Here is a 24,267-nt window from a genome sequence, read left to right on the forward strand (position 1 = left end):
TCATTGTGCCAATGAGTATTCAAATAATCAGATGAATTCATTCAAAGTTTCAATGCATTCATGCATACCTCCATTATCTTTTACTGTTATTATTTTGGTTTATTTTCTTTATTTCTTGTTTTTATTGTTATTATTTACTAACTTCCTCTTCTTAAGTTTCTTTGTTGTCATTCTGATCTAAAACGAATCGAAATATCCGAAACTGAGCACTTCAGGTATACAGGTTTTGTGTTAATCTTGTGTAAGAAATTTCTTATTCACGTTTTCTCATTCATATATACCATCAATTCAAAATATTCCTTGATATGTGGATTTCCAAACTCCACCTCCGCCGTTCATATGTGTTCACTTTATATAATGACAACGGTATGCACGTCCTTGAGTGCGATAAATAGACGTGAAATACACAATTTTCACCGCCTATCACTTTGTTAATAATGGTTGCATTTTTTCAACCTTCAATGGGTTTCCATCTAAATTTTTAAAAGTGGCAATATACTATTATTTAATTTATTTATCCCCATGGACTCTATTTTGACGCCATCAACACCATTGTGATTTTTTCAGAAGTTGGATAGGTTCTGAGAACGTCACATTTTTGCCTCCACTCCTCTATGTTTCAACAAGTTTTGAAAAGTACTTACTAACCCCTTTCATTTGATACCCCACACGACCATATTCTGTTAGAAAAATATACATTCCACCTTTTACATATATGGGGAGCTTGTGCCCAGAGTAGTTCGACCGACGCTTATATACACGGAGCTTTTCTAAAATAGGAATAACCATGATCTACTACTAAGAAGCGCATCAGTCTCTTTCTAAGATATCTATTGGCCATAAAAAGAATAACATCAAACTGCACCGGCCAAACGAGAAGAAAAAAGATGGGAGACAACAACTTTGAGACCGTTTATAATTTATCTCATCTAGGGTCGAAAATCACAACCGATAACACCAGATGAAATCCACGCACGGTTGTTCGCAGCCAACAGAGCCTATTTCAGATTACAAAAACTGTTCCGCCCGAAACATCTCACCATAGGGTCAAAGCTTTTACTGTACAAGACAATGATTTTGCCAGTCCTCATGTATTCCTTGGAGACTTGGGTTCTTAGCAAAAAGAATTGCGAACTCTTGGCCACGTTCGAGAGTCCCCCGAAGAATTGTTGGCCCATTACATGAGGATGGACGATTCCATAGTCTACATAACGACGAAATCTATGAGGGATACTATGACCGTCAGGTTGTGGATAAAATGCGGCTCAATAGGTTACGGTGGGCGGGTCACATAATCCGTATGGATGAGAACGATCCAGCTCGGAAAGTCTATAAGGGGGGATGTCTGGAGTTCCTTATTAAGGCAGACTTAGACCGGATACCGGTTGTTGCGCCGTTGATGACGATGATAACAAGAATATCCAGACTGTCAATATTCCGATTTTGATTTGTTTTATAAAAGCTTTTAAACGAGGAGCTAACTTTATAACAAGTCGAGAACCGAAAAGTGGACGCTTCAGCTATGAAAGGTTTTGTGTATTTCTTATATAAAAATATTTTAGAGGCCATTTACTCCATTTGTACCTAAAACGTAATATATATGCATGTATTATGTTACGATACTCACTTTAGCATGACATTGACACTCAAAGTTTCAAAATTTACATTAAAGCGATAATTTTGACATATTATAACTTTGTTAGCAACAATACGAGTTTGGTACGATCATCCCTTATATTATAGCCTATATTATTGCATTCATTTTCATTTCATGGTTTTACAGTTAATTACTACAAATGATTGTAATATGCCATTATTAACTTTATTTGAACTGATATCAATACGGGAGGTGTTTCGGAGAGTAGCCAGCTTCGTGATCTTTTTTTTAGATTTTTCGGTTGGGTAGGTTCTAAGAATGGGTCAGCTAAAAAGAACCCTTTTCAGTCCCCGCTCATTTGCATTAAATGTTAGAACTGAGGCCAGCATTAAAGACCGCTTTTGAGAAAAGTGCATGTGACCGAAGGAAGGGCAGACAGACAGTAAATCGATTTTAATAAGGTTTTGTTTTATACAAAGCCTTAAAAGTGATCGTGGAATCTCCATAGCGTTCGAACCAGATTTCAGACATGATGCTGATTGCGAGGTTCTTCTGTAGGCTGAAGAATTATGCACTAACAGAAACTTCTAATGGGAGTCATTTCACGCAGTCTAGGAAAGGCTACTTACTGGTGGCATTGTGGTCATTGTATGTGATCTGAATGCCAAGGTTGGCTGTGACATCTTACTCCGGTCGACTTATGATGGTGGTTTACGGTCTTATGCTATAATAACAATGAATCAATAAAGCCCTCATAGCAGGTTTTGTTTTCTTAGCAGCGAACGTGTAACCGCATTGGTTACATCATTATCTAAAGTACTTTTATGGATTGTCTTCTGAATATGCTCTACAAAACAAGCGTTGAAAGCAGCCGCCAATGATTATTTGATGGTTGCTCGTGTGTCCACGTTTAATTAAAACACAGAACATTAACGGCGCTTTAACCTACGTGTGTCCTTGAAGGATATATTCAGACCCAGTTGACTGCAGAATATGAAAACGCTGCTGGGACAAGGTGTGATAATGACAATAAATAATTCGGGATACCGGAAATTCAGTGCTTCGTGTATAAATGTGTATTTTCCATTCACCCTAAATAGCAGACATTGCCTATCACCGAATGCAGATGCGTACATATTAATGTACTAATCTAAATTGATCTAACGCATTTCCACCCACTTCTACTTTACTGCCTACATAAAAGAATATATCAAGTTGAAGTGTAAGCTTGACGTTAATTTTAATTGTAATATTTTTACTACTAAGTATTTATGTTTGTTTCCAATTGTACAGGATCTATGTATATTAAGTGTCTACTTTCTACACAGCTGAAAAGTGTAAGCAAACAATAAACCGGTTCTTAAGAAATTTCATTTTAATGGGTTGCGTTTGATTTCCCGGGCAAAGAAAATAATAGAGTGCTAAGGGTTTAAATTTATATTTTGACCACAAAATGTATTTTTAATGAAAAAATAAGAATGTTTTATTGATTTTGATTAGTTTTGAATAAAAAGATATTGTTAGTATTACAATAGTGGGGCGTATAAACAACTGCATTCCGGAGAAAAGGGAAATTATAAAAAACATGATTAAGGAAGGAAAAACTAACAGGAAATCCAGCGTTCTTTGCAGTCTCCAGCGAAAATGATTGCAAATGCACTCAAATTCGAAAGTAAGCCCGAAAGTCAAGGTAGGAAGCGAGCAACGTCTCCTTTGTGGAAGCTTTTCATGACGGCAACATAGCTAAAAGATGAATGTGATGTGACAGCTATGGCTGTTCGCCGTAGAATAAGAGAGAATAATTTGAAAGCTCGAAGTCCGAGAAAAGTTCCTCAAAGTTCGTCAAAACCCATTTAAGTTGCGAGATCGAAAAATGGAGAAACATTTGATAGTCTGATGAGTCATCATCATCATCAACGGCGCAACAACCGGTATCCGGTCTAGGCCTGCCTTAATAAGGAACTCCAGACATCCCGGTTTTGCGCCGAGGTCCACCAATTCGATATCCCTAAAAGCTGTCTGGCGTCCTGGCCCACGCCATCGCTCCATCTTAGGCAGGGTCTGCCTCGTCTTCTTTTCCTACCACAGATATTGCCCTTATAGACTTTCCGGGTGGGATCATCTTCATCCATACGGATTAAGTGACCCGCCTACCGTAACCTATTGAGCCGGATTTTATCCACAACCGGACGGCCATAGTATTGCTCATAGATTTCGTCATTGTGTAGGCTACGGAATCGTCCATCCTCATGTAGGGGGTCGAAAATTCTTCGGAGTATTCTTCTCTCGAACGCGGCCGAAATTTTTCTTGCTAAGAACCCAAGTTTTCGAGGAATACATGAGGACTGGCAAGATCATTGTCTTGTACAGTAAGAGCTTTCACCCTATGGTGAGACGTTTCGAGCGGAACAGTCTTTATAAGCTGAAATAGGCTCTGTTGGCGCCCGCGGATTTCATCATCGTAGCTGTTATCAGTTGTGATTTTCGACCCTATATAGGAGAAATTGTCAACGGTCTCAAAGTTGTATTTTCCTATCATTATTCTTGTTCGTGTTTGTGTTTGACCAGTGCGGTTTGATGTTGTTGGTTGATTCGTCTTCGGTGCTGACGTTGCCACCATATATTTTGTCTTGCCTTCATTGATGTGCAGCCCAAGATCTCACGCCGCCTGCTCGATCTGGATGAAGGCAGTTTGAACGTCTCGGGTGGTTCTTCCCATGATGTCGATATCGTCAGCATAGGCCAGTAGTTGGGTGGACTTGAAGAGGATCGTACCTCTTGCATTCACCTCAGCATCACGGATCACTTTCTCGAGGGCCAGGTTAAAGAGGACGCATGATAACGCATCCCCTTGTCGTAGACCGTTGTTGATGTCGAATGGTCTTGAGAGTGATCCTGCTGCTTTTATCTGGCCTCGCACATTGGTCAGGGTCAGCCTAGTCAGTCTTATTAATTTCGTCGGGATACCGAATTCTCTCATGGCCGTGTACAGTTTTACCCTGGCTATGCTATCATAGGCGGCTTTAAAGTCAATGAAAAGATGGTGCAACTGATGACCATATTCCAAGAGTTTTTCCATCGCTTGCCGCAGAAAGAAAATCTGATCTGTTGTGGATTTGCCTGGAGTGAAGCCTCTTTGGTATGGGCCAATGATGTTCTGGGCGTATGGGGCTATCCGGCCTAGCAAGATAGTGGAGAATATCTTATAGATGGTACTCAGCAACGTGATACCTCTATAATTGCTGCACTGTGTGATATCTCCCTTTTTATGTATGAGACAGATTATGCCTCGTTGCCAATCGTCAAGCATTGATTCGCTGTCCCATACCTTGAGCACAAGTTGATGAACCAGTTGGTGTAACTGGTCGCCTCCATATTGATGAGTCAGTTGTTGTTTTGTATGGTGACAAAGGTTCCCGTAGCTATGTAGAAGCTACAGGCTCCGTTTCGACCCCAAATATACTATAAACACAGTTAAGCATGGCGGTTCAAGCATTATGGTGTAGGCCTGCTTTTCATTCTATGGTGTAAGTCCAATATATTGGATAAAATAAACGATAAACCAAAATGTTTGTCTCCATATACTGGAAAACGACACGCTGCCTTATGGCACTGGCGTTGAGGAAGACAACGACCGAAACCCCACGAATAAAAAAGCAGAGAAGTGGTTCTAGGACAATAAGGTGAAGGTGCTGAAGTGGCCAGCGCAAGCGCCAGACTTCAACCCTATTGGGAATTTATATGCTGATGTCAAGAATGTCGTAAGTATTACAAAACCCTACAACAAGGGGCTTTAGCGCATGGTGTAAGAATTATGGGTGCCATTCCCGTGCACCGTTGTCAACGACTTATTAATTCAATGACCGATCGGTGTAACGCCATTATTAAAAATAAAGTTCATGCAACTAAGTATTAAGCGTAATTTATGTTTTTTTTACTTAAATGTATTCATGTTAAAAATTTTTTCTCTATTTTTTTTGGGCCCTCGTTTTTTGTACTGCTGAAATTTCTCGATTTTTTTTTTAAATTTAAAAATAAATTATGTTTATTTTTCTTTTAAATATTTTATTTAAATAGTTTTTCGGCTGTTTGAAAATAAAATAAGTAATAAAAGTTAAATGCCAAGTCAGACGCACAATCATTTAAATTGTCGTCTAACACTGACTGCTATTATATTTTCGCAGCTGTATTTGTACATAAATTAAGTACCGCTGGTACTAACGACATTACCCACAAATTTTTTTAGCACGCAGTTAGTATATAACATATCTCAGTCTCCACTAATTGAAACTGATATAGATGCAACTAAGAAAAGCCAACATTAAAACGTTCCCATGGAAGTCGCCGTTCATAAAAGTTCACTTTATGTGATGAGACGTGATACATGCATTTGACCTTATATAACTTTGTTATGAACAGCTTTATTTGCCTTCAAATTTTTCAGAGTTATGTCCTATATTATCGCCTGTCATGGTGCCGAATTTTGTAATTGAAGGATGTACTTAAGGAAAACCCCCATAATTGGCGCTTATATATCATTGTGCAAGCTTATCTGGGAATCTAGGAAGGACCTTGATACTTCCATCATATGTCAATTTACAAAATAAAACCTGGCTGTCTTTCGGCGCATGGTCTAATTATGCTTCAGATTAAAGTTGCATAACTCGGCATGTCCTCACACAACCTCCTCGCGGTTGCCGAAGATCCGCATGGATAAGGACAAGCTCGTACAATCCCTGCATGTTCAAAACCCCAGGATTCCCACTGAATGATCTGGTTGTTATCAATGAGGAGGAATCTCGGACAAACAGCCAACCTTTTCTGCTCCGTATGAATGGAGAGTGCCTGAAAGCACTAGAAAAGGTCGACTAGAAAGTGCGGTTTGGGGTCAGGGACGCAAGGGTTAAAGTGTTCTGCTCTGTAAAACCGAACGCAACAGACCATGCTGAGGGTAACGCAGATAAATCTGCATCACTCGAAGTGCGCCTCGGGTAATCTGCTTGTCTTTCTACTGAAGGAAGACATCGATATCCCACTAATACACGGTCCTTGGGTCGGCGGCGACCAAACCATCAAAGGGTTCCAAAGCAAATATTCTAATTTATTCCACTATACAGGAAGCGCTGATCAAGGCAGATCCAGAGCATGTACCCTCGCGAGGAAGAGTCAGCACGCATTTCTGTTTCCACACCTGAGTGCCCCGCCTGCTTCAGTTTGAACACGACTATCAAACTGGAGCAGGCAGGGGCAGAGAATGTGTATATTTCCTCGGCTTACATAGCTCACGACCAACCAGCTCGCCAGAAGAATTACAACATTTGATGAGAACTATAGCAACAAAGAAGGCCAGCCTGTTGATAGGCTCCGACGTCAATGCAAGACATATGCTTTGGGCAGCTTGGAAATTAACGAGAGCGGTGATTGATTTTATTATTATTATAAATCTATCTGTGTGTAGCAGGGGCAGTACACTAGCCTTCCATTTCTCCAGTTCGCAGAAATGTGACTATTGGGAGAAGGTCCTTGATATTACCCTACTAAGCGACAATGGGATTTTTAGGGTAGAGAACTGGAGAGTGTCTGACCAGAGATCCTCCTCGGATCACAGTTGGATATTTTTCAGTCCAGATCTCACCGCAGAGATCTCTAACCCCTTCAGAGACCCCAGGAGGATCGACTAGAGAAACTTTGGACAAGTAATTAAGAAGAAACTCTCCGGTGCGTAAATTGGCAAGATTCATACAACAGACGAACTGGAATCAAGGGTCGGGACTCTGAAAAAGGCATTCTTGCCCTGCTAAATACAGCAAGAAGACACTGCCACAGTCGTGGAATGAAGATGTCTCTTGCCACTGAAAGCTGACCAGGGAAATCGTCAACATCAGCTACAGGCATAAATATTAGCAGCTATACATAGTATGTACTACCTGAAGATGTAAAATTCGGCCATCGAAAGAGAACATCGAAAACACCAATGAATCCGTGAGGCTCAGTAAGATTCTCTCCAAGGAGTATGGGAGCCCATCCTTTCTTAAAATGTGGGAAGGTTCTTGGACGGAATATTGTGATGAAACCTTGAAGCTGCTGGTTTAGACGCACTTACCCATAATACCAGTTATGTTACCGAAGCACCAGGAAAGGGTTGTGCCACGGCTTGTTGAGATTTACCGAAAATAAATCTCTTTAGGTTACGCACCACAGTCCTAGAGACGAACAAAAGTAGGCAGGCAGGCGTGGCCATGAGTCCAAAGACTTTCGACCAATCAGCCTCACCTCTTTCGTGTTGAGGACCCTAGAGCGTAACCTGGGCATTCACTTAAGTGTGGTTATGGAGAGAACGCCTTTTTTAAGTTCCGGCATGCTTACCTAGAAGGAACGTCCACAGAAACCACTTTCCGCGAGGTATTTGGCACGGTTGAGCGGTCAATGCACTACGAGGAGTTTACCCTAGCTGCCTTCTTGGATATAGAAGCAGCAGTAAAGTTAGTACCAACAGAACAGAGGCACGCCCCAGGGTGGTGCCATCTCTATGGAGCTCTGGTTAATAATAATGGATAAAATTTTATGAATTTTGGACAGCAGCGAGGTGAAGGTAGTGACATATGCTGACGACTTAGTGATATTAGTGTCAGGGATGTTTCCGTCCATTATGCTATGATGCTATGATGCTATGATATCATGGAAGGAGCGTTCCGAAAGGTGTATCTGTGGGCCGCAAGATGCGGACTCGGTGTAAACTCAACCAAACGGAACTAAAGCTATTCACCACCAAGCCAAGGATACCAGAATTCAACCTACCACGGCTTTATGAACAAAGATTGGTCCTTTTCTAAAGTGTAAAGTATCCGGGTGTAATCCAGGATCCAAAGCTAAATTGGTGCGCCCAATCCTAATGTACGGCTCTATTATGTGATGGCTTGAAGCGAAAAGAACAATAGAACGAAGCTTACGATTAAAAAAACTACGCGTAGAGGTGCTGCTGGGGCTCTGCGATCCTGCCCGCAGATGCTCTCAATGTACTCCTGCATCTCCTCCCTCTAGACCTCCACATTAAATACGTTGTAGCGTGCAGTGCCCACAGACTGACCTGAGTCCAGATGCTGGACAGCAAAGCCCTACGGCCACAGAAACTTCCTAGAAGAAGTACCTCGGGGAATCGACTCTTGAAATGCGTCACCGAATGATAAAGCTACAAGGAGTGGTTAAAATTGTCCGAACCATCAGTAAAATGGTTTGTGAAAGCCACTTCACTATTGACGAATTGACATGCGATGATGACCTCATACACGTTTTAGAATGATAGTTGGATTTCCTTCAAACATTCCAAAGCTTATCCCTTATGCAAGGGCAATTTTGTACTTCTAACACGAATTTAAGGGGGTTTCTGGCTAAATTTCTAAAATGTGGTAATACAGTATTATTGACTTTATTTGTGTAGATATGGAAAAGGGATTTACTTTGAGGCCTAGATTTCGTTTAGATACACTACTATTTTTTAGATTTTTTTGTTGGATAGGTTCTGAGATCGAGACCTGTTACACTTTTTGAGGGTCATATTTTGAGACCTGACTCCCCCCACATTACACCCAGGATAAAATATGGGAACAGTTTCGGAAAGTGCAAATTAACCCCTTTCATTTCACACCCCACGTGACTACATTATGTAAAAAAATAAATTTGCACCTCCATTCACTTGTATGGGCCTCCCTTAAACTTAACACTGCCACTTGTTATATGTGAAGGGAACAATAGACCACACACTCTCACCAATTTTCGTGACAATCGGTCCTGCGGTTTCCGCGTAAATCGGCTGTGACAGACAGATAAACATCGACTCGATTCTAATAATAATAAGTTTCACAGTTTTGGCTCCGTAAATAATATTTTAACAAGGATATTAACTTTTGAAAAACGGTCAATACCGATAATTTTTAATTATAATCATTTTTAACCTTTTCTAAGAAAATGCAGGTATTATTTTCAAAATTTAATCTGAGTGGCTGTGGTGGTAAAACATGCATGTGGTGGAAACCTTGTACTGAGAGTCAGTGTTGGTATGAGGGTGTTTTTCTACAACACCATCACAATAAAAGCACCCTATAATAAATATTGTTAGTGCCGAAAATTTCACGCATAACTGATTTCAGCCCCAGATCATTATGCTTCCATCCCCATGCTTCTGTACGGGTACTTGGTACTTGAAATCGTTGCAGGTTCCACCTGGATGACGAACATATCTAATTCCATCAGTACCAAACAGATTAAGCTTACTTTCGTTGCTCCACAAAACGCGACCCCAATCAGCGACTGATCAATCTTTATGAGTTTTCGCAAATTGTTCATACTTTTCTTCGAAAGGCTTTTTTGATGGCCGTCATCCCATTAGTCTATTTTTTACTAAAAGTTATTATAATTAGGCCATATTGGTGAAAAATCAATTGTTTCACAACCGCAAAAAACGCTGAGCAGCTGTTGTCTATATTTGAACATTGTAAAATCCACCAGCTTCTTTCGAACATTTGTACTATTTTTGTGCAGATTCTCTTGCGCAGCGTTACCCAAGGATCTGATTTCGTCAAGTTACTTAGACATCCACCTGCTTTTGAACGATCTACCGTACCACTTTCCTTCCGTTTTTAAGGTTTTGTTTGCAAAACAAAACCTTATTCAAAACAGTTCGATCTCTGTCTGTCTGTCTGTTGTCTGTCTACCACACGCACTTTTCTCAGAAACGGCTACAGCGATTGACACGAAATTTGGTGAGCAGGTAAGAACTGTGAACCCCAAGACATGCAGTGATATCCTTCTACGTTGATATTTAGGGGGGTCTCCATATATGCAAAAGGAGGGTGTACAATTTTTTTTCACCGAATATAATCATGTTAGGTATTAAATGAAAGATCTCGATTAGTACTTTTCGAAGCCGTACTTTTAGATTTGTTAGAAAGGCGGGAAGTGGAAGGGGAGGAACCGAAAAATTTGCCAAAAATCATTAAGCTGCCTCTATATAGTGCCTAGGCTGCAAAATACTCTCCATGTCGATATCTATTAATAATAGCATATTACCATATTTTTGGGGAAATTGAGTAAAAACCCCTTTTAAATTTATCCCAGGGTTATAAGAGTTTGTAGTGGTATAGAATATAATATGAAGCATGTTATTCCCAAGTTTGGTCAAAGTCATACTATTACTATCAAAGTTACAGTAGCTCAAAGTTCACTTTATCATGTAAATTTACTGTAACTAAATATTAATATCACACTAAAGTGACTAGTCTGACATGATAAATACATATACATCACGGGCTACGCACAAACGTGATAGTTCTGCATTCAAATATACTCACAGAAGAAGCAAACAAAACCTTTCATACCTGAAGCGCCCAGCTTCCGGTTTCCCGACTTGTTTTTATGTCATCATGGTAAAGTTAAAATTATCAAGCCTATCCCGTCAGGGAAAGAGGATATGTAGAATAAAAAGAAAGGTTCCCTCTTTCTAGTTATTTTAAAACATTGCAGCGATACCCTTTAAATGCCATTGCTCCTCAAAGTTATATTCATGTCAAAAGGTTAGGGTTTAATTTTGATCCGGCAGTAGTAGAGGAGAGTATGAATGTAGGTCCGGGAGGTCTCCCTCCCTCACACATAACATCAATAATCGTTGTCTTCTTCTTCTCAAGAAAGTACCTTCTCCAACAGTGATGACCCGAAATTTATATGCACATACCTAAATATCAATTTGAACGCAGTATAATATTATTGAAACCAGAGAAACAAGTAAATAGTAAATAAAATATCTTAGTGGTAAACTGCAAGTACTTCCAAGCATATCAAGCGCGCCGATTATTATATATAGTTATCACCATTCATTAAAAACTCTGAATTTTAGAATTAATGGTAATTGAGAGGAATCGAATAGACTGAAAAAAATTTATAAGATTTTATTTTAAATAAGAAACTTTCGATCGAACAAATCACCTAGATACAACCTTTCAAAAACGAGCCTCGAAAAGCAATTAAAATCCCAATGCCCGTTGTTATCTTTCTCTAAGACTAAAGAATTAACTCGACTAATTTTTCAGATTATGTTAACTCAGAATATTGGAGAAAAACTTTTCAAGAGACCCTTGTCAACCAATTATATCGTCTTGAATTAAGAAAAGGATTCATAACAAAATGTCTAAAGCGGTTCATACGCTATTTAACAATATGTACGAGTACATAGTAATGTAAAACTTTCTCAACGCTTTTCTCAATATCGTTGTGTCATCTAAGAAGCCCATTTTATGTTTACATTACGAAGGGTACTGTCGTAAAAAAATCCTGCTCACTGGCATTTTCCTGCATTAATTCACTTCATCGGTGAAGTGTGGAATCTAGGACTCGGGTCACCTCCTCCGAATGAAAGTTCATAATAAAGACGTAGATCAGGCAAGGTTGAGAATCGTAAAAAAGGAAATTTGGAAATTTATCTATTCGCAAATTAATTTGCAATTAACATCAGTAACGGTCGAGTGGTTTTGTTGAGATGGAAGGCAGAAGGATGGAGGTGTGATAGGTGGTACTAGTGGACGGAGTTTAAAATACAGCAAAGAGAAATTGATTCAAATCAGCAACAAATTTCTTTTCATTCTGGCTAAAAAGGTGGGGTTTGTGGGAGAAGTTACAATTGGGAAACAAGATAAAAACCTTAGCAATAAGGAATAAGCCACGGATTTGATTAATGGAGCAGGATGGCGCGAGTGAGATCCGGTTACTAATGAGATGAAACAGACAAAATGGAATCGAAAGTCCGGCTCAATTATAGATGTTACCTTCTTCAGTGTTCGTTGGCGTACTGCGCATTATAGTCAACAACAATAATGAAGCAATCGCCATAGAGTGAATGCAAGTGTGGAATGCCAGATGGCTTAGGCATTCAAATTAAGCTTAAAATCAGGGAATAGTTCCATGGAAAGGTGGAACAGGTGTGGGAGAGCAATGGAATGGGATGGAATTGATTGTCTGATTATGTCCGTCTGTGTGTCTGTCTGTATATCACACCCGATTAATTCGGAAACGGCTTGATCGACTAACATAAAATTTGGTGAGAACGTAGCAGCGAAACATTTCGTTTTAAGTTTTTAATCATTTATATATCAATATCAATTACTCGAGACAGATATACGCATGCGCTTCCATGTGCATATATGTATGCTAATGAAGTTTTGGAGTAGTGCCTAATTCAGATAAATATATTTATGCATAAAACCAGCTGTATTCAATATACGTACTGTATATCCTATATGTATGCTTTTCACGAATACACGAATTAAACGCGGAATATGGATACGCTCAATTTATAGACGTGCATGTATAAGAATAGTCTTCGCTAATAGCCAATGTTTGTTTGTTTATGGTGAGCATAATATTTACGTGGTACTACAGCCAAGGAGGCGACTAATTACACCAAGCCCTCCATCAACTTATGCTCAAGGTGTGGAATAATGAATCTATCCCTGACGACTCTCTCGTACATAAAAAGGGAGATATCATGCAGTGCAGCAATTATAGAGGTATCACGTTGCTGTGTACCATCTATAAGATACTAGCTGACTCGACAGGCGTTGTCCTACCTTACAGCGTTGCCATTCCTCCATCAATTTCTTGTTCCGTTTTTCAATTCAAAATTACCAACATACTTCAAACCATTCATTGAAAGCTGCCAACCAGCCAGATGGTAGAAATTTATAATCTCCTATTATAGTTGCATTGAAAGTGGGCATAAAATTATCTCAAATAAGTTTATTATTAGTGTATTATTTCAGGATATAAGTAAAAAAAATGTATAGAATCTGCTCCCTTTCCGGAAACCAATTTTAGCTGTCATTTGCGTTTTGTTATTCCATGTCAGATGCGTTTTCGTTATACCACGCTTTATAGTGACTTGACGGAAACTTAGTTGAACGGGTTAAAAAGTATCCTATGTCCGTCTCCTGGTTCTAAGCTACCTCTTCACCAATTTTCAGCCAAATCGGTTCACCCGTTCTTGAGTTATAAATAGTGTAGCTAACACCACTTTCTTTTATACAGGGTGCCGCAGCATAACTTCCTTTTTTCAAAACAATAAAAACTATTGTATGCATCGGAAAATATTTATTTATTTTTTATAATGTAGGTACATGTCTAAAGTTTTTATTTACATTGTTTTGAAGATCAAATCTGTTAGGTGACGTCCCCCATTCTCCATACATTGCGTAAACCGATTTCTGGCGTTTGTCATGACTCTTGTTAGCATAGCAGGTGTTATGTTGGCAATTTCTTCTTGGATGTTGGTCTTCAAATCTTGTAGGGTTCTTGGACGGTTCACATAAACACGGGATTTCAAAAAACCCCATAGAAAAAAATCACAATCCAAATTTTCTCGAGGGTTGGTGTCAGCCCAGTAGCGCATGTTTTGTTTGTTAACCGACCCACACAAATGAAAATGGGCTTCATCGCTAAAAAAACAATAGCACCCTCGGGAACGACATCAAGAAGAAGCTCACACGCGTTCTTCCGAGAATTGAAGTCACGTTCAGAAAGTTCCTGCACTATCGCCATCTTATAGGGATGAAAATGAAGATCACCACGAAGAATTCTTTTCACAGAGCGATCGGATAGTCCAAGGGCAGATGCGTGTTTGCGCGCAGAACGCCGTGGCGATCGCAACATTGACGCTCTCACTGCTTCAATGTTCTCAGGTGATCTAACGGGCCGAGGGACTTCTTCCTTTTGTCGCACTTGCAGTTTGTCTGAATGTAGTGACCCATGTAACAATTGATTTACGGTCTGGGACGGGAGCCAACGGGGCTAAATTAAAGCGATTCCGAAATGCACACTGTGTTGCAATAACCGAACAACTGCTTGAAAAGTAAACCTCAACGGCAAAGGCACGCTCCTCACAATTGCAATGGCATGATGGCGACTGAACCGTGTCGGGAGAAAACTTTACAGTATCCCCTCTTGAACGAGACCACTAGCGCTCCGCTATGACATCAACTAACTGAGTGGCGCGCATTTTAAAAAAGGAAGTTATGCTGCCGCACCTTGTATATATAGATTTTCCGCTATCTTCCTAGGCTGGATAGCCTCATATGGCTAGAACAACATTCGCCCATATCAAAGAGACTTGACTCCAGGCAAATCAGTAACAAATCAGATTTTCTCTCTGCGGCAAGCGATGGAAAAACTGTTGGAATATGGACATCAGTTGCACCATCTTTTCATCGACTTTAAGGCCGCCTATGTTAGCATAGTCAGGATAAAACTGAACACGGCCATGAGAAAATTCGGTATCCCGACGAAATTAATAAGACTGACTAGGTTAACCCTGACTATGTGCGAGGCCAGATAAAAGCAGCAGGATCACTCTAGACCATTCGACATCAACAACGGTCTAAGACAAGGGGACGCTTCATGCGACCTCTTTAACCTGGCCCTCGAGAAAATTATCCGTAATGTAATTGCGAGAGGTACGATTCTCTTTAAGTCCACCCAACTACTGGCCTATGCTGACGATATCGATATCGTGGAAAAAACCACCCCAGATATACAAACTACCGATAGCTTGGGCTGCACATCAATCAAAGCAAGACAAAATATATGGTGACGATATCAACACCAAATACTAACCAACCAACAACATCAAACCGCACTGGTCAAACGGGAAGTATAAAGATAGTGGACTACAACTTTGAGACCGTTAATAATTTGTCCTATCTAGGGTCGAAAATCACACCCGATAGCAGCTATGATGATGAAATCGTCGAACGGCTGTTGACAGCCAAGAGAGCCTATTTCAGCTTACAAAAGCTGTTCCGCTCGAACCGTCTCACCATAGGGTCCAAGTTCTTGTGTATTCCTCGGAGACTGTTCTAAGCAAGAAAAATTGAGAACGTAACACAATGACGAAATCTATGAGCGATATCATGGCCATCTGATTGTGGATAAAATCCGGCTCAATAGCTTACGGTGGGCGGTCACGTATACGTATGAATTAGGATAATCCAGCCCGAAAAGTCTATAATTGAAATATCTATGGTAGAAAAAAGACAAGGCAGACAATGCCTGAGGTGGAACGATGGCGTGGGTCAGGATGCCAAAGAGTTTTCAGAGATATCGAATAGAGATATCGGCCCAAAACCGGAGTGCCTGAAGTTCCTTATTAAGGTAGGCCTAGACCGGATACCGTTTATTGAGCCGTTGATGATGATGATATTTACATGTGTAATATGTATATATGTCCTGTAGTTTGAATATGAACGAACATTTCGGGTTTTTAGTGATATACGAGTGCAGAAATATGCATAGAAAGTTTATCATAAAGATAAACACGAAACCTTTAGCGCCAGCTTGCGGTATTCCGACTTGTTTTCATATTTTCCGACTGGATAGGTTCTGAGAAAGAGACTTGCTTCACTTTTTGGGGCAAATATTTAAAGTGCATATCAGAAACAAGATCACTTTCGAAAAATACTTGTCGACCATATTGTGGGAAAAAAAAATGTACACCCCCTTTTCACACTTATGGGGAGTCTCCTCTCAAACTCTGGCTCTATTTAAAGATATTCTCAGACCCCACCTTCTTCCCAAATTTTGTTGACAATTGATTTAGCCGTTTTTTAATAAATCTAGTGTGACAGACAAGTAGACAGGCAGACATTGAATCGGTTTTGTGTTTACACAAAACCTTAAAAATATAAGAAATAGAAGCTGAGACGATTACATACGTTTTTCTGCAACATGCACCAACCAACTCGATATGTCAAGAAAATGAAGGAAGTGTGGAGAGATGTGACGAAGTAAGATCCACTATACATGCTGTGTGTGATCCACAAAGCATGTTGATTGTGGATGTCTAATGTCAGAGCCTTATTCACATGTCATACTAGTTCCACATTATGTTTTGTTAACGAATGTCTCACCAGATTCATGTTTCCCCACGGAAAAATCTATAGAAGGGAGGTTTTCTAGTGGCAAACCCGCACCTGGTGTCTACGGGGCGGTCAGCCAGAAAGGGTAGTACAGGAAGTCTCTGGTATTGAATCAATAAAGCTTACTAGGGTCTTCTTCGATCAGAGACGTGTTCTAATGTCCAAATTATTAGATGCAACATACTCGGACAATTTTCTTCTCAGGTCCTCCACGCGGTTAACTTACAATACCATGGTGATGGTAAGCGGAGAAACGTAATAATTGCCTCTGCTCACTTACCCTATGATTCTTTGTATTCTCCACCAACGCAAAAACTAGGGGATCTTGTAGTGTATGTAGAATCAAGTGGCCTTGAACTCTTAATAGGTTGTGATCCGAACGGCCAGCATATTTGTTGGGGCAGTAGCAAATGCAATCCTAGAGGAGAGAAGCTGTTTGATTTTCCCATTTCAGCTGGTCTAATGACCGCGAACGTAAGGTACGCCCCGAGATTCGTGGGGACAGGAAGAAGTGTAGTAATTGACCTAATAATTTGGTCACTTTTGATTGCTTTGAAGAGGCTTGTCCTATGAACCGATGCAAACGCAGTAAAACGTTCCATGGAGAAATCTAGAAAGAGGGCATACAGCACTTAAAGCAACTTCTAAGAAATATATTTGCAGGATGTTTTATTCTGGGCTGCGTCCCTTCCTCTTGGTAGAAAGTTAAGGAAGTCTTCATAACTAAGCGTAAAACTTCCCATAATGACAGTTGGCAGAGCCTTAATTCTGTTAAACACACCAAACTGTTCCTGTCAAAACTCAGCAAACATACAACAAAGTTTGTCCTGTCGAAAAATAGGAAAACTTGCAGAAGTATTGAAGGCATTCTCACTGACCATGCTCAGAATGGTAATCATTCAGGATGATACGCGTCGTTCCTGTAATGGGGAAGCGGAATTCAGAGAGCATTTTCTAATTGAATGCCCCGAGTATGGACGCTTCAGACATCAAATTTTGAGTGCTGATGTGTTAGAATTGAAGAATCTGGAATATTCCGCTAGACGGGGGAATCCACTACAATGCACCACTAGGGACTGAGTGCTCAAAGTCTTTGGATCTCCCCAACCTCAGACACACACACACATCTCTGCAAAATTGCAAACCTTTTCTCAGAAAAAAATAAGGGTGGAAAATTCTATTGAACAGATGTGCATTGATCATATGCACATAATTAATGTGGGAAGAGAGGAATGTTTATGTTTGAGAGCGTAGCACATCTGCACATTTATTGTACTTGGATATTGTTCCATACTTCTAGTCGGAATTGATATACCGAACCTCTTAGATCACTCCTAGAAGTGTTTGCAAATATAAATTTAATGAAAAAGATATTTGTTCCAGAAAAGAAAGGACTTTATGACCATACGCCAATAATGCTGCCTCGGTATTTAGCCGCTTTTAATTTATATACATAGGTGTATATATGTATAAACGCACATGAACACATACGAAGTAAAGAGAACATATTCAAATCCGTACGCAATAAGTGGCGAGATGCTTATAAATGAATGTAGCTATATATAACATTTTTCGTTTCTTTATGTGCATACATATGGCTTAGGATTTGGAAACACATGAAGGAATATTTTAAACTTATGGAATTGTCACGTACTCAAAGTCTTCCACTTGAGAAAAGCACAAAATATAGCATGCCTGAAGTTTCCTGTTATCTGACTTCCTTCTTCTTACTTTGTTAGATCCTTTTTCTGATGGAATCCCTTCGGTGATGTGTTAATCCATTTTGTTCTATTTCTCGTGCTTGTTTAATCAAACAATGTTGTCCATTGATTACTTGATACTTGATCTTTCCTTCTCGTGCATACTTTTCAGCCTCTCAATCCTGTAGTTACTCTTTCTAACTGTATCGAAGGTAAACTTCTCGTTATCAAAACCTGCCTTGGTTACGATGTATGCTAAAGGTCAATAAACATTTTGTTTCTCGACCACCATTTTTAAGGTTTTGTGTGAAAAAAAGTCCGTCTGTCTGTCTGTCTGTCACACCCGATTTATTCGGAAACGGCTAGACCGATTGTCAGGCAAATCGGTAGAAACATGTGATCTATTGTTCCATTTATATGTAGCAAGTGGCGCCATTTTCTGCTAAGTTTAAGGGGGGGCTCCCCATACCTGTGAATGGAGGGTGCAACATTTTTTTTCATAAAATGTGGTCATGTGGGGTATCAAATTAAAGGACACAATTAGTACTTTTCGAAACTGGTTTCATATTTGATATCGGGTGAAACATAGTTCAGTGAGGGTTCAAAATATGACCACCAGGAAGTGTAAAAGGTCTCGTTCTCAGAACCTATCCAACCGAAAAATCTGAAAAAATCACAGTGATGCATCTCTATGAAATCTAGGCCTCGAAATACATCCGGTTCCGTTATCTGCACAAATAAAGTTAATAATAGTATATTTCCACATTTTAGAAATTTACCCGACACCCCCCCCCCCCCTTATGATCATTCTAGAAGTACAACATTTTGCGTGGGTATAAGGGATAATATAGTGCACAATTTGGTAAAACTTGAAGAAAATCCAGCTTTAATTAACAAAGTTATAGGGGGTGAAACTTCGTCATTTTCTTGTGAATTTGGTGCATTCTACAATGTGTATGACGTTATCATCATATATCAATTCGTCGATACCACAACGAAATGAATTCTTATGAATGGGGTCCCAAAGAATTATTGGGTCTTAGTTTTTAAGGTTTTTTGTGAAAGAAAACCTTATTAAAATAGGTTTACTGTCTGTTTGTCTATCCGTCACACGCATTTTTCTCGGAGACGGTTGTAGCGATTGACACCAGGTGGTAGAAAGGTGAACGTTCACGCATATAGTGAGTTACATCCTTTTACATACATTTTAAGGGGGTCCCAATACATGGAAAAGGGGGGTGAACATTTTTTTCATCAAATATATTCATATGGGCTATCAAATTATCTCGGTTAGTACTTTTCGAAGCCGGCCTTAGATTAAACATTCGTTGGAAAGGTGGAAAGTGCGGGGGGTGAAAGTTACCATTTCCTTACCGGACCCATTCTCAGAAACTACTTAACCGAAAAATCTGAAAAACGTCGAGAGGCTGCCACTGTATGGTGCCTAAGTTCCGAAATACCCTCCATATCGAGACCTGTTCAAATAAAGTTAATAATAGTACATTACTATAATTTTTAGTAATTGGCAGAAAACCCGCATTAAGTTCTTCCTATAATCACGAAATACAGTAATGTAGGCTACAACATAGAGCATGATTCTACCAAACTTGGCAAAAATCCCACAATTACTAACAAAGTTATAATAGGTCAAATTCAGGACTTTGAATGTCAATATCACTTGGAAGTGGATATTCTCACCTAATATATGCATATATTACGTGCTACATACTAATGGGACAAATGCACCCTCAAATCTCTTTATAAAAGAAATACACAAAACCTTTCATACCTGAAGCGTCTAGCTTCCGGTTTCCCGACTTATTTGCATATGTGCTTTAGTTGCCAACATCGTTCTTTGTGCAGACGCTGCTATGCTTCAAATTCGAGTTTTCCTATGTTGCCAATCATCCGCTGATTCAAGAATGGCGGCCTCGAAGTAATGAAGAGAACTATATTGCGTTGGACTAGTGGCGTAATATGCCACGATCACATTCGAAATGGGGATATTCACGGTCGATATGGTGTTGAACCAACCATGGAAAAATTGCGAGAGAGGCGGAAACTCGGTTGCCAGCATTGGTGAGATCAGCATGGCGAAAACTGCATCGCTATAGCTCGTTGTTATAGCCTTTTCTTCGATGACTGATTCAATGCAAGTCATGAACATTTTGGTCACAAGTGGTGAAACTAGGTTGTCCATCGAAATTCTCCCTGGAATTTAAAATAATTTTTGTCCAATATGTGTTTTCGAATCTGTTAAGCTAGGTCTATATTTCTAGCTATGAAAGGGACGGGGTGCAATAGGGGGCTCATGCCTCAGGAGATTTCTTGAAACATGCTTCCTTGAACCGGTTATTTGCGGTTGCTCCCCTGGTGGGAGTTTTATGGGAGTTGAGATTACGTCCACATTCCGTACACAGTCCTTGGGATCTCAAGGGTGGAGTTGCGCTTTACAATTTGGGTGCCGTACTCTTTACTTTGGTAGAGGCTTTAGGTAATTCTTGCATTGACCTGCACCAGTCACTTAGTATAGATTGGTACCGTTGCCGCTTGATATAGGAGGCTTTTATTCTGGTCACAAAATACCCTACATTCTTCAATCAATCATTTCGCAATACGTGTGCTATGAAGGCAAAATCTATTATAGCGATTATATTTTTCGTTTCGTTTTTAGGTCTTTTCAACCTGATCTTAGTCTTCGGTAGTTTGTATTATATAATTTATAATAACTTTGGCTATGCTATTTTGGATTTCATCTTTATTTGCTCTAGTAAGTCGTTTTATCTGATGTTAGTGTAGAAAATAGCACATAGCCTAGGCTGTTGCGCAAAACTGTAAATTCTTTCATGGTGAATCTAACAGATGATTTGTTCACCAAGTCGTTCGGTAGTGTAAATACGCGGTTATCCTCTTTTGTGTCGGACTATATGGATAGAGCCTATTTGCTTCTATGACCTTTTCGATTTTTAACTAGTTAATAATGGAAAACACTGTGTTTTCTGTAATGATACGCCAGTTTACGGTGACTAAAGCCAACCATAGATATAGTTATATAGCGCTGATTTGCTCTTTTTCAAGGACTGCATTTGTTGTGACAATTGAAAATATTCCAGGAACGAAAACAACTAAAATCGTTGGTTGGCCCATGGAGACCCTCCAGGAAGGGACAATTATGATAGTTATAGAAGGATACAGTGTGAGCGGAGAGGCGACGAAAAAGCTTGGATCTAGGGACTAACTGATTAACTTAAATTACCGGTCCTAGTAGGTTATACTAGTAGTTCAGAATTGGTCATAATCAGCGTAAATATCACAGGCTTTACTATAGAAGCCTGTGAGAATAAATGGTCATCGGCAACCGAGTTGCATTTAAAATATTTTGTCGCATGAACATCACAGTTAGCTATTCATATTATCACTTAGAGGAAAGTAAAAACTATGTCGACGCCAATCACCTGAAATTAGAATCATAAGAATTTACCTTTTCCGACCATTTTTCCTAGTGATCCTAAAATGCTCGGCAAGAATAAAGCCAAGAGGACGGTTTTGACTATTTGCAGTCCAACAAATAATCCCCACATCATCTTTTTAAGTCCTGGAAAATGAGAAATTAATTTTATACTTTTTATACTACATAAAAACAAACGTCTAGTTTTAATTAAATTTGCTGCTCAATAGCAAAAAGCTTATTGTTTGCGGTCCTGGTTATGGTTTATAATTGCCTATTTTTTATTACCTTTAAAAAAGAAGAACCGTCCAGATTCCAAACCCCGTGGGATGTTAAAGTCGCTAACAGGCGTTTGAAGAATGCGATCGATTTCATTTTGAACGAGGCTAGAGAATTTCTGCATAGCTTTAGAATCGGATGAGTGTTTCCCCACACTGAGGTTCTCTGAGTGACTTGCTGAAGTGTCGAATGTCCGGTTCTGCCTTCCTTGCCGTACATTTGGTAATGGCTCATCTGCACATCTTACGAAGCTGTTGGCTGCATATATGTTGGGATTTTTGTCATGCCGATACATTTCAACCTGTTACAAATTTTGCTTACCTTCGATTCGGTGATCCTTAAATTTAAGTTTGGCTTCTGCAGTGTTGGGAACTTCCCTCTTAACACTGGAAAAGAAATCAGTGCCAGAGAATATATCATTTGAACTTCGGCTCAAGTCTGTGTGCATCTGTTCAAACTCTTTCGCACCAACAGAAGTTGGCTCAAAATTACTGGATTGCAGGATGGTTGCGCCTGAGCATATGGCACTGCTATATCTTACTTGCCATAGTGTTAGATATAAATATATTGTAGATAACAGTATCTTTTGTTTTAGACTCATATCGACAAATTATGGTTATCATGGGAGTCGTTATAATATTCTGAAAGGAAAAATTCGACTGGTAAAAGTCACACTAATGTAAAAGAAAATCTTACCATCAAACTGATTTTTTTTGCATACAACTTGAATGTTATGGATTCATTTCATTGGGGAATTGATATCCACTGGATTTATCATATAAGTGTTTTCTCTAGATGAAAAAGAACGTAATTAAAAAATTTATGGAAATTTACGACCAAAATACTTACATTGGGTGACTAGTCCGTAGTTTGCACCTTGTAAACCTTACACTACATGTACACCTTGCAACCATATATCTGAACGTCACTTTTCCTGAAACATCAAAAGGAAATTATTTGTTAATGCGATAGTTACAGGTATTGTGCATTACCGATTTGATAAAAAAATTGACATACATGAACATGAAAACCAAATATATTGTAGTGACTGATCCATGAAATCGATATTGTGGAGAATTTAGCCACTATTTCAAGAATGTCCTTGATCAAATATTTAGCAAGTAATCGAAATACTAACAAAGTCAACTTGCGATAAAACATTTTCTATGTTTTTATTAGAACTGTGAACTGAGTGCTCGAACACATTTCAAGGTCCTGGAAAAATAGAATTGTTGGGCCAATGATTATTATTACTATATCCCTGGGGCAAAACACCAGCAAATCCGCCATGTTTAGCAAGATTCTATCCATTGCCAGAACTCAGCGATTTAAATATCTCGAGTCACTGCTATCAGCCAATGGAGAACTACGTTATGCTCCTCACATAGGGAAACACGAAACCTTTTATACCTGAAACGTCAAGCTTCCGGTTTCCCGGCTCGTTTTCAAATTGTCCATTTTTCGAGCGTGGAAAACTGCGAGAGAGGCGTTTTCGATGGGGTGGTCACGTAATTCACACTAACGAGAATTCAACAACCAGTATTGGTCAGAACATCGAAGCTAATGGTAAGCAACGAAAAAGCCATCCAAACCAATGATACGCTGGATGGGGATTTAAAGGTCTCGAGATTACATCCTGATCAGGCATACGATAAGATAAAATGACGAAACCGATCACCACGAGCCGACCTCGCTTGTGAACTGAAGGCTGAAGAAAAAGATGTGAGGAGCGACGAGTGCACGACAGCTCGTGTAATATAGCTAAAAATCCCATTGCCCTCTACTTTCTAGAAAGCGATTTAAATAAATCATTTGATGGAAAGCTCTGTGTTGATAATGGTCGACCTCATACACTTCACGCTCTGAGTTTAATATCATTAGCAAATGCCAACAATTTAACCAACATCAAATATAAAAAGGGCTAGGGAGAATTAGATTCTTCTTGAATGGAATTTTAATATTTCACTGGAATTTCAATTATTCTCGTTAATTATGACGTCAGCATCGTATTTGTATGGCTTAGGATGCTGTTAATTCGCAAGAAATTGATAAGTTTGAACTACTATAACTTTGACACTAATAGTTGGATTTTCATGAAACTTATGCATGTGTATGCACGAGACTGTCCTCTATGTCGGTGCAAAATTACACCTGGAATGAACTTAAGGGGAGTTTTTTAGTGAATTTCTAAAAGTTGATAATATACTATTAGTAAGTTTATTTGAGCAGATATCGGGATGGGACATATTTTGAAGCCTAGATTTCATCTAGGCGCATCACCCTGATTTT

The 24,267-nt window shown here is 39.4% G+C and overlaps 1 protein-coding gene across 1 annotated transcript in view; it reads right to left on the bottom strand.

Annotated features, from left to right (window-relative positions):
* LOC119653118 overlaps nucleotides 1-24,267 on the bottom strand; it is a 155,754-nt gene that overhangs the window by 22,211 nt on the left and 109,276 nt on the right. The window contains exons 3-7 of the mRNA XM_038057642.1: nucleotides 22,828-22,912; nucleotides 22,675-22,769; nucleotides 22,300-22,619; nucleotides 21,988-22,236; nucleotides 21,733-21,846 (exon numbers count right to left, since the gene is read on the bottom strand). Coding sequence (XP_037913570.1) covers nucleotides 21,733-21,846; nucleotides 21,988-22,236; nucleotides 22,300-22,579 — 643 coding nt within the window. The 5' untranslated portion in view covers nucleotides 22,580-22,619; nucleotides 22,675-22,769; nucleotides 22,828-22,912. The remainder of the gene's footprint in view (nucleotides 1-21,732; nucleotides 21,847-21,987; nucleotides 22,237-22,299; nucleotides 22,620-22,674; nucleotides 22,770-22,827; nucleotides 22,913-24,267) is intronic.

This window comes from Hermetia illucens, chromosome 3 (assembly GCF_905115235.1).
Source record: "Hermetia illucens chromosome 3, iHerIll2.2.curated.20191125, whole genome shotgun sequence".
Classification (NCBI taxonomy): Eukaryota; Metazoa; Arthropoda; class Insecta; order Diptera; family Stratiomyidae; genus Hermetia; species Hermetia illucens.